The 12,106-nt window shown below is 42.9% G+C and overlaps 1 protein-coding gene across 23 annotated transcripts in view; it reads right to left on the bottom strand.

Moving 5' to 3' along the window:
* Positions 1-12,106, bottom strand: part of MAD1L1 (mitotic arrest deficient 1 like 1) — a 352,087-nt gene that overhangs the window by 155,752 nt on the left and 184,229 nt on the right. For all 23 annotated transcript variants that reach the window (XR_010825087.1, XR_007163484.2, XR_007163497.2 and 20 more), the window contains one exon: positions 7,189-7,277. Coding sequence is in view for 17 of the 23 variants with exons in the window: in XM_048064431.2 (XP_047920388.2) it covers positions 7,189-7,277 (89 nt within the window). In the remaining 6 variants the exon portion in view is untranslated. The remainder of the gene's footprint in view (positions 1-7,188; positions 7,278-12,106) is intronic.

The following is a 12,106-nucleotide window of genomic DNA, read 5'->3' as shown; positions in this document are numbered from 1 at the left end:
TAAACTGGGATGCCCTCTGTGATTTTATATTCTTAATAATCCAACAAAGAACATTCTTTTTTATTCCAACAGAGTAATGTCTCTTTGAGACCTTTGGCTCAAAGCTTTTTGAAAGGTCAAACATATTATATCAACCATATCAGCTTTAGCCAAATGATTGTTGAATCCTTCAGAGAACTCTATCAAACTTGTTATGCAGGAGAAATTATTATAAAAAGTTCAATATAACATTTTTGCTTGCATTTAAGTACAGAGTACAAAAACCTTAACACTGCTTGAGAACCTCACCTTTCTCATTTTAACTTCTTGCGATTAACTGCGCAACTAATACATATTAACATCGATCTTTGCATCCAGTTTTTGGAGGATTCTTTACCAGAATAGTTTTTAAAAATTAATTATCTTGCTTGATAACACACACTTTTAAATGATCTAAATTAAGTTGAAAATCCTTGCACTGTGACAATAAACAACATGCCCATCTGCCAATATCCAGGAATTATACAACAGAAGTTTCAGGTACAAGTGAGAAGTCGTCTCTCCTATTAACCAGGCAAGTGAGGGAAAAGCTACAAACTTTTCCACAGAAGCTGGCTGATCTACAACATGTTCAGCACAGAAATGTCTCCTTTACAAATATGCAGCTTGAATTACTTAAATTATTTGTAAGCCTGACCCCTGCTGGTAATGTTCAGATATTATTAAGTAACATCTTTTTTCCCTTTTGGAAGCTTCTCAGACGAGTGGCTTTTAGCATTGTCTAGGCCATTAAAAAAGATCATCAATAATTTCCAGAAGAGACACAAAGTTTGCAGGGATGGAGGATGCTGAAGAAGCAGGAGACTGAAAAGGTCAGAAAAAATGGAAATTCAAAATGGAATTAATGCTTTTAATGGCGTGTTTCTAAATGGCTTGCAAAGCAGGCCACGAGAACAGCAACGCTTTTTTCTGAGGAAGATGAGCACAACAGCTCCTGAAAGGTCAGAGCCAGACACAGGACTCTCATCAGTCCTTTCTCCATACTTGACAAGCTGGATTTTAATTTAGAGCAAATTTCTGCCCATTTAGGCTCTCAGATAAGCTGCAATGTTGCTGTTATCGCCTACAAAACTTCTCTGGACAGATGTTTGAGCTCAGGCCTCCGATGTGCTCTCTGAAATCATTCACAGTGGTCACCAGAAAACACTTGGAGAAGAGCTGAGGGACAAGCAGGCCGTAACGAGGGGAGGCTAAAGTCATTACATTTTCATGGTACTTCCCTGCAGTTTTAAGATTTAATTTTGTTCCTGCCCTCCGTTTCTCACCCAGGCACCAGCCGTTTTGGAGTGTGGGGCACTGGCAGCCTGCAGCAGCCATCCCCAGAGCACGTACTTCATGGCCGGTGGCCTCGGGGTTGGCAGACGAGGCTGCCTCAGACGGGAGGGACCCCCGCACTGCCTCCACGCCACTCGTTCAGAGAGAAAGCTTGCTGCTTCCTCTGCGCAGAGGTCCAGGAACACTGCTGTAACCTCTTTGTACCAGGGAGCTTTTTAGGACTCACTTGTGCTTTCACTGCTTAGCCCTCTTCTAACCTATTTTTAACGCCGTTAAGTGTCCTGGATCTCCAGTGGGATAGCATTAAGAGCCATTAGGAAACAGTTTGTGCTATTCTATCTTTGCTTTACAGCCCTCGGGAACACTCCCCAGTGGCAAAGAAAGAGAAGCAAGGGAAATCCTATCTATATATAAACACAGCAAAGCATTTGCAGCTGCTGGTTAAGATACGGCAGTCAAATATTGAAAAATATTTACTTGCTTCACACTTGAGTTTTTCATTTAAGTAAATTCAGGTACAGGGCCAACTGCATACTGCTTCTGAATGATGCTCCAGCATCTATAAAGGCAGCCTTAGTCTGCATGCACCTTGCACACTCTCTGTCCAGGGACATCTGCAGCGAAATATGTGATGCTATTTTATCATCAATTTGCATGCCTCAACTTGTTACATAGGGGAGTTACTTTCTGGTAAGGAGAACAATCAACGACACGTTCACGTGAGAACAACAAAAAACAGAGTACAGCAACATCTGGGTACAGCACAGCCATCTATCAACTTAATGGCTGGCCCAGAATGAATGCGTGTACTCATTTTAAAAGCAGCCTTGTGGCATAAGGAAGGAAGAAACATCAGTTACTTTCTAAAATACTGTCACCGTTCTCAACTTTAACGATACAGGGAAAATTATTCAGATCAATTTCTGGAAAATTTACCGACTTATTCTCCATACAGGGGTTTGAAAACATGAAAATATTTAAACTGTGAAAAAGAACTCTTCGCATTTCTGGGAGACTTTTCCTGCATGAGATGCAGACAACTTAACCCAGGGGTAAAGGCTCCAAAGACAGCCATCTCTGCAGCCTTTTGCAAGATCAAGTTTAGCGCAAGAACAAAGATAAATTGTCATCTACTCAGACTTGCAGATTTTCCCACTTCCCAAAATTGAGGTTTATGTTGCCTCCACTGCATGTTTCACTGTCCCACGTTAGAAGATGGAACACACACAGAAAAAACACAAACCTGCAGCTTCAGGTCTACTGATATGACATTTGTGAGGATCAGGAGACATCACACCATGTGTGTTCAGTCTGTCTAAGAAGTGTTTCAGAGGTAAGCAATAGCTGCTGGACAGCAAATGCCAGGCTGCTTGCTTTTCAGAAGGAAGAAGCAGAAAATAAAAAGAAGGGGATAATCTTTACAATTTTTCATTAGCATCTAGGCACTTCCAAAAGTCCCTTTCAATCCAGGTGTTTGAACAGTGCCAACTGGCCACCATCACTTCTCTAGCTTCTTTCTTTGTTTTTAATGTCTGCAGATGTGGTACCCGAATGCCTGTAGAATAGCATGGGTATCGCCAATGAGGACGTGTCTCGCAGAGGCCCCATCTGGGAAGAGGACATGGCCATGTGGAAATGCTACTGCTGAACAAGAAACTACTGAATGGAGCAGAAAATGTATGTGTTGGGAAGACGCTATTAAGGGATCCAGATGGCATTGAGATGGTGTTAGGAGCAGAGCAGACAGAATTCCAGCAAGTGTGACTAATAGGCATTGGCAAGGACATGAATTTCTTTTGAATTACTGTAACTCTACCCAGTCACTAAATCCACAGAAAACATTTAGGATTTACTGGGGTTGTAGTTTGACAGCAGAGAGAAAAAGTTCAGATTTGTTCCAGCTGAAAAGGTCCTTCAGCTGTTGCCACTTAAGTCTTCAGAGAAGTTTCTTTTTTTTTTCTAATAGATTTCTTTTATTTATAGGTTCTGAAATATTAGTTTCTGCACAGCTATCACCTTCCCTCTAAAAGGTGTTAATGCTTAAATGCTCTCTGCTCCGCTATATCCCACAGTACATGAACTCGAGAGTTTGACCACTTTTTCTTTTCATAACATCTGCAGAATATAAACAAATGTGATTTCAGAGGGAGCTGCAAGAAGTGTGAGAAATGACAGTGCTAGCACCAGCTTTTATTGTCTCTTCAGAAACGATGGTGCTGGGAGAGAGTTTCACATTTAAAGTTATAAAAGGTCTGACGAAAGAGCACTTTGTTCTCAAGAGGAGGAGGAAAAACTGATGAACTCTTTCAAGTCTCTTGCTGAAAATTTACTTTCCATACTAAAGAAAAATGAGACAAAAGTATATTTTTAAAGGCTCTCATTCACTCGCAGGAGATGAATACAGATTCAAACGATTAATATGGATTTTTTTTCACTTTATATGTCTCCTGCTTTTGTTTTCAGAAGTTAGCTCCTAACCACAGGGTGTATATGGAAATGCCTGGAGGCTCACGGTCCATTCCTGTTCAGCAGACTCCTCTTGCTGGCTTCTACTGGATTTCCTCTGTTTTTCACATTCCTTCATGACAGCAGCTAACTGGAGTGCTTGGGCTCAGACCAGACGCATCGTACTTTTGCTAATGGGATTTCAAAGACCACAGATTGCAGAAATGAAAATAGCTCCATCATAATCTGCGGGATTTCTTTCCCCACTTTCCAAATTGTAAAGTTTATACTCTTCTTCCCCCTGTTTTCTGCCAGAATTAATTGCTGGCTGCAGTCTGTAGCTGGAAGGAGGAAGGATGGAGCTCGTGTTGCTAGCTCCTCCTTAGCAGCTATGTAAAATCCAGTAAACACTTGAGGCCTGTGATGACACAGCAGGAGGGCAAGCGCAGCAGATCCAATCCTCTGCATACTGATCGCTCTTCTCTTCCAAAACTCCTCCTGTTCTTTCCTCACAGCTACCCAGTCCTGCTGCATGGAGAGGGTGCATCCAGCCGTGACACGTGGAGGGTTCTGCCATGGACCACAGAGAATTATTCCTGAACACCAAACACAGGGGGAGAGTTATCCCCCTGAGTTATCACGTGTTGCTTTGACTAGGAGCCTCTTCTGCAAAGAGTGAGCTTGGCCCAGGTTCACGTCCAGTGCACAGAAAATGCCAGAAAGCACAAAATAAGGCTGAACCATACCCTTTGACTGCTGAAGTCTAGAACCATAAAAAAACGCTTTATTCAGACTTGATTCTGACTGCAGAGAAGCATGCGTGCTACTGGATGGAGTGTTTGAGAGTTTGAAAAGAGACCTGAAGCAGCAAGAGTAGCCAACACACGGAAAAATGAGCAAGCGCTGGCTTACTAGCCTCTGAGCACAGACAGCTCCAGCTAAAAGAGAACACTTTCTCAGTCATTTACTGCTAGAAACCAAGAGCTGAGCACTGACAAGGGTGATTAAAAACAAACAAATGCACGCTTTTTAGAGCAGCTTTGTAGCTAAATGACTAGCATCAAGGCTTGGGACAAGTATTTAAATCAGCCAGTCTACCGTAACAACTAAAAGTGGTTCAGTAAAAAGCAACAGAAAAAAACAGCCCGGAATTAGATCCGGGGACTGTGGTTTCTGTGCACCCACGGCCCCTGAGGCATGCGGTACTGAAATGGGAAAGGAAAGACAAAATATCAGTGTGAAACGATTCCAGAAGCTCAGCCTCTTTGATTAAATAGCCTTCAGTGTGCGGCTCAGGACTGGAGTGCAGCTCCACACCATTAACGGCTTTACAAGGAACAGGCCTGCATTTCTGTCATACTTTGTGTGGAGGCTTTGACACAATTTCGTGAAAGGAGGAGAGAGATGAGATTAGTATCAAAGAAATTCTTTTAAAACCAAAAGGACAGAGAGAAACATTATCTAGAGGGCTTTAGGGCTACCATAAGCAGAACCTAACACCACAAGTCTGTAACAAGCAGGTACTTGTCAGTTCCTCTTGCCCTTGCCTGGGAAATAGATTTTAACTCAGGACAAAGCCAGACATCTCTACCCTCACTGCCAAGAGCCTCCTGCAATATGCAGTGGTCCCAGACTTTGTGGCAACTCGGCTGTTTCCCCCTGCACGCTCTGTCCCTGCAGCTACTCAGTAATAGATGGCAAATGCTGTTCAGTGAAGATAAACGCTGAATGATGTGTCTCGGAGGTGAAAATAGACACCGAACGTCTCCCTGCATGAAAGGGTGCTGCAGCCCACACCAGCCCGGGGAGGGACAGACCAAGGAGCTGCTGCAGAAATATTCTGAAAACCTTCAGCTCCCAGAAGACAGCAAACAGGATGCTGGCTTTACTGATAGAGAGGCATAATATTAATCAGGAGTGACGGGTTTAGTGGTGCTGAGGAGGTGCTGAATACTCCTGCAGCAGCATAAACAGCAGGTTTCAGAGGGTCTGCTGCGCCTCAGCAAAGGAAAAGCCTGAATGAGCTCAGGTCAAACATCCACAACAAGCAAAAGCAGATGGAGCCAGGTTTAACCTCCCCAAAAAAAAGGGAAGCCATAGCATATTATCCTCTACCAGAACTCAAACACACGATAGAATAAAAAAAGGGAGATGTATGCCTTGGGTCTTCAGAACTATTACACCACCCTGAGGGAACTATACTCCAGGAGTGAGTCCCTATGATTAGGTTTATAGCCCTAAAACTTATTGGAATAGCTTAGCTGAACATGTGTTATTTTCAAACACCTTCCCTCTGCTATGGAACTGGGCTTTCAAAGACGTAAAACAAGCTCCAGAGGCAAGGCACAAGAGCAAAGTCATAACACACGGGCCAGTAATTTCTGCTTTCTGCAAGATTCCACTTGCTGCAAAAATCTCGCTTTCAGTCCTAAGAGGCAGTAACACTTTATAGTGATGGAGCTGAAAATATAAAAGAATTAAGAAGAGAAACTCCAGCCAAAGTCTTACATCAGCCGAGAATAAAAAACTCAGCCTGTCAAGATCTGATTTGCTCAGCTTAAATAAAAGGAACTTTATTAAACATTCAGAAACAGATGAACTTTTCCATGCTCAGTATTTATTGTCACCTGCTTTGGAATGGAAGCTGTAAATGCTTTAATAAATACATGGAAAGGTTGTCTAGCTTCACCGTAGCTTTTGTAAATGCTCACGTATCCTCTGCTGGAACGCCGTTTTGTAACTTCTCTTTCACTGAATCACAACAGGTACCCCTCTGCCATCTGCAGCAATGCACTAGGGGAAACATCCCTCTTTTTATCTCCAGTGCTACATGCACATCAGTATTACAAAAGCTCGATTCTAAACCTCTTCACACACACGCCAACAGATCCTATATTTACAGTCCAGATTCAGTCAAAATAAACAAACAGCAATGCTGTTTCCACAGGGAAGGAACTCAATAGGGGGAATAGTGATGCAGGAACCAGTCTCATGAATTACTTGAGTGCAAGAGACCCCAAATAGATTAAAAGAAAAGAGTCCGCACCCTCCTAAAAGGTAAAAAAGCCTATAAAGTATCTAAATGCAGAAAAGATCAGGGGCTGAGGCTTTCTGTTAATGCTTCACGGATTTCTTACATCCATAAAAGCTATTCAGAAAGTAAAAAGCGTGCTTAGGAAAAGAAATACTACTACAGAAATACAAGGAAAACATGTTCTGATCAATGTTACCTTGCTGGTCCCTGAATAGCAGGCAGCCTGTGTGTACAGGCAGTCTATATGCATATACTTTTTCAGGTACTGTAGCACGATGACATCCTGTATCTGGTGCTCCACCATAAGATGGCAATATCCATAGCAGACAGGGAGAACAGCTAGAACTTCTCATTAGTTCCACTGAAAACAGTAAAATCTTCCTAGCCTTGCCTACCTGAGTGAGTCAATCTCCTCCTTGGTGATGGAAGTACTTTGCTCAGCTGCGCACTCTTGAGACTTCAGGACCTTCATCTCCACCTCCAGCTGCAGAAGAGAAAAGACATGAGTTCCTCCAATATTAATGAACGGGATCAGAGACATGATAACAGCATTCCTCTGCTGGAGGAAGGAATCAGGACACCTTGCACAGGTCAGACCCCTCTCAGGATACCGACGTGTAGCACAACTTCATGAGATGAATGCCAAAACCTCAGTTAATCCTGCTTCCCTCTGCACTCCCTTTTGCCTTCCCCAACATTTTCTCCAAAGCAGATGAGGCACAAAAAGTTGTTTTCTAAGCAAAGCTTCTGTTTCTTCGTTGGAGATTTCCCCAACCCATCTCTCACGGATAATTAGATGCAGAGAATTATTTGTGTGGTATTAGGAGCTCTCTGGTAACTGAGATTAAGTATTGACAGTTCAACCTCATTTAGCACCAATTCCTCCCATAAAAAAATGAACCGCAGAATTATGCTGTCTTGTCCAGGACGACTCTGACACACACACACTGAATCGAAAACACTGGGGAATATTTCCAACACTTTCGAATATACATTTCTAGCTCAAGCTGCTCAGGTAGATCTGGTGGAACACAGAAACGATAAACAGTAATACCTTCTGCCTCTGGCCTTGTTTTGGGAGGAACTCACAAGAAAATACTCCAAAACTCAACAGACATGAGAACTTCTTACCCAGACTCAACCATTCTCAGGTCCCCTGACTTACGGAAATCTGCACTCCTAATTCAGCTATCAAGACAATGCACAGATGAATAAACAACATATGTCACTAGTTTCTAAACCTCTCAGAAAGCAATTTATTATGAATTCTAAGCAGAGAAATTACTTAGCATATATGGAACTTCTATTCCAGCACCTTCTCCCAGCTTAGACCTCTTTCTCACTCATCCTTCAGATTTTGGACTTCCTTGTCATCTGCCTCTTGCAGCTGATGACTAATTCCTCTAATAAATCTACGGACAATCCAGCCCTAATTACAGATGCAAAACTTATGACCACAGACAGCTCAGTATCAGAGAATTAATCCATCAATATACCATTCCTTTCAACACTGATTGGTTGAGAAAAATCACATCGGAAAGGCAAACTTTGTGCAAAGGCAGCAAGCTGGCAGAAATTCCCATTTGCCGAGGAAGAGAAGCATATTGACACGTGCAGTCATGGTGCTGTGCCAGAACTGAGATTTTGACATACTGTCTTTTTGCCCTTCCATGTTTACCAGAAAAGACAGACAGAACATGGCAGCATTGTTAGCAGGAAAGGACAGAAAAGGCAGGGTTGCATTATTCTCCTCCTCTTCCTGACAGCATAGCGACAGAGCAGAAGAGGGAGGGCAGAGAAAAGGTTTTAGCCAAATTTCTCTCTGGCACCCCAAAGCCCTGCATTCTCCCTCTGCTTGTCAAAAGGCATCCAGGAAGAAAAAAATAAGCAAAGGCCCACCTGCATCATCAGGCTGTACAAATGTTAATGTATATTAGCTGCCTGATAAGATTATCACAGCCAGAAATGCTTCCCTCCATTTTCTGATTACTGAGCTTATCTCTCCCAGCTCAGCCCATCACAGACGGCTGGGGATAACGCAAGCGCTCCAGATAATTCCAGAACTGTGAATAAAAGGTACTGGGATGAGGAACATGCTTCAATTCCAACCTACTTCTAGGAGGAAAACATTCATCACATCTCTTGGTTCCCACGTCTGCTGAAGGCTGGATGTGTTTGCTATTCCAGTTCTGTGCTGCTTTCCTGACTGCGTGTGGATGGCATTTGAGGATGGAGAGGCTGGTAAATATGTTATTTATCACAGGCTAAGCGGGCTCAGCCTTGAGTGCAACCACCACCTGCGCTCCGACGTGAGCAGATAAATCACTGCTGCCTTCCTGGGAGAGAACGGGGAACGGAGGGGACGGGGCCTGTAATGTGCTGCTGTGATCTGGGGTCTCATAGAAAGGGAAAAACGGAGTGTGTAATGGGAAAGGGAGATGGGAGAGCGAATGCACGCATGCTGAAGTGAGCGCTGCAGTGAAAAGCATCAGAGCACGTCTTGCTTGAGATTCAGCAGTGACAAATTAGTGCCAGTAGTGGCATGATGAGATTCTGCTGGGTTTCTAAGAACAAGCAGTTCAGGAGAATGAGGAGGGAAGGGCACAGGGTCTGTCATGGCATTTTAAGACATTTCTGCGTCTTCCCAATTTTCATGTGCCAAAACTACCTGGACTGTAAATCTGATGTCCCTGAAGTGAGAAGAGAGAGGAGGGCACGGTGTGAACTTCATGGAACAAACCAGCTGGGGTGGTTCAGCATTGACACAAACCTGCTTCCCTGAACTGTGATTAAAACTACCGGAGAGTTTCAAGTTCAGACCAAGGCACAACGTCATGTCATAGCAAATTATTGCCATTAAAATCTCATTAACCTTTTATGAAAAATAAAGAAAGTAAAACAGTTAAGGTATTAAATATTTCATTGAAAAAAATGTTGCTTGCTTTTTTTAATTATTAGGGTTTCAGCAATGAAAACATCCCTGCCTGCCAATCTCACAGAGGATATTAAAAATGTTATTTATGTCTTTTTCAGGGCAAAAAGAAAGTTGAGATAAGCTGAAGCAGCTTATTGTTGGGATCCAATTCTGCTTTTCTGAAGGCAGCCCAGTGCAAGCAAAAAGGTCCTCACAGAATAAGAACGAAGAAAACAGCAAGAAAAGCAAAAAAAAAAAAAAAAAGGAATCCATTGATAAAACCTGCTTCTTGCTTGCAGTTTCACCTACGGGACAACCCCAGCAGGGCATGTTCTCACCAGTCTCTGGGCAGACCCGACACACTTGCCCCAGCCTGGTGCTGTGTGAGCCGCTGCCACCTCCTCCGGCGGGACATTCCCAGTGCTGCCCGTGATGTGGTCAAGACAGAAAGCAAAGGAAAAAGGCAGCAGAACTGACCAAGGAAAATAAGCGACAGGAAGGCAGTACCAGAGAAGTACAAACCCATACTCTACATGATTTTCAGCACTTTGTGCAAATCTAAGAGGCGTGGGGATGTTGGGGATGTTACCAAGACCATCCCTATGACACAGCCTCCCAGGATAGCTCTTAGGACCAGGCAATGAACATGAAATCACTCACTGCGGTGGCAAAGTTTGTCCCTCTCTGTTCACTTGTCCTCTTGGTATCAGTGGCAAAGAACGGCCTCAAGAAAAGATACAGAATGGAACAGTTTCTTATTTATTCTGCCTAATTCCCAACACATTCCTTATGCTCAATTAATTTCTAGTCCCAGTCTCACTTGTTTACCAGCTACTGCCTTCAGCGGGCATTTTCCGCTTTTTGGACTAACTCAACATCCCTGTCTAAACTCTTCCAGTTTTTATCAACAATTTTACGTAACTGGCTGAGCTAAACTTTTATTATTTTGAATACATTAAGCCAGTAGAATCCATTACCCAGTAGGGAAAGAGGCTGCTTAAATTACCGCTAGGTGCTCTATTCCCCCATTCAGTACCAAACGACCTAGGTTGGGCTCCGATCCTCCAGCTCCCTTTTATGTTGATCTGGCTTTTTTAACCAGCATGAGGGAGAACACGTCCCCTAATACCACATCGCATCTCTTATTCTGAAAACTGCACTAGAGGGACCTACAACTCTTGCAGGAGCCTCGGGGTTAACATCTTCCATGATCAGCCCCCCAGTGATAGCCCCACTATTCAGAATATATTAGCAACCTGAAAAGAAGCCAAGCTCCCCCCCCCCCCTTTTTTTTTTTTTTTAAGTCATCCAAGGTTTTTATGACACTGGAAAGGGCAGAATAATGAGTAGTGTCAGAGCCCATGACTCGTGAATAAAACACATAAACAGGTACTTAACATTTTGACTATGCAATGTTCTCTTTTCAGAATACACTGGAGCCTCTTGCTCTCAACCTGAATTGATCCCATTTATCCAGAACCTCTTCTGCTCTTTCACTTCATAAACATGGATTTCAGTTCAGCTTCATTGCTGCCAATCAAAAATGATCAGGGCACATCTAGCATATTGAATAATTTCCGAATGACCACATACACGAACAGTCCAAAAGGTGAAATGCAAACACTTTTTCCCAAGTAAATACTGTCATTACTATTTACAATCCAAGAAGGAGAGGAAAGAATAACGTGGATTTTCATCTGGTATTTAATTAAATGAAATATCCTTCTTGTTTCAGCCTTACTTTGAAACCTGCCTGGACAGGATTTCAAGATGGTGGTTCTCCTCCAAGTGTTAATGACATAGCGAACACCCACAGCAGCGTAAAAAATGTGTTCCTCTCTGGTTTTCTCTTCTGTACGAATTATTTAAAGACCTTTGAGATGACAGGAGAAATATAAAATTATAAATTCATCTCCTGACAGCTAGAAGAAACGGAGCCTTATTTTAGACATCAGATTTTCTTGGTGTATTTCTGGCATTTGTCATTTCTGACCCCTATTTGTCCCCTCCTAAGCAAGTGCTCTGAGTCTCTGCAACGCCACAGACCCACTGTTCCTCCCCCTTGATTCCAGCAGTTCCTGAAGACAAGCATTTCCAAAGCATCCTGCTCACCCACTCTCTACACCCATCTTCAAAATGGGATTTATTATAGACTTAACTTTCTAAATTAAACCAGTCACCCTTGTAAACCGCATTTCCAGACTTGTGCAAATCGGACCATACTGCCCAAAATAATGACCAGCTCTCTGTTCAGGTGCCTCATTTTAGGTAGTGAGATTCAAAAAGGTCTCAGTCTGAAGTACTTCAACTTTGCATGTTGAGAAAAGGGACGGTTCTGTTTTTCCACATCATGTACACGTATTTCATAGAACACATGCTGGAAACATATAGCTATTACT

The sequence above is a fragment of the Anser cygnoides genome, chromosome 15, assembly GCF_040182565.1.
Source record: "Anser cygnoides isolate HZ-2024a breed goose chromosome 15, Taihu_goose_T2T_genome, whole genome shotgun sequence".
Taxonomy (NCBI): Eukaryota; Metazoa; Chordata; class Aves; order Anseriformes; family Anatidae; genus Anser; species Anser cygnoides.
This window is presented reverse-complemented; position numbering and strand designations above follow the sequence as displayed.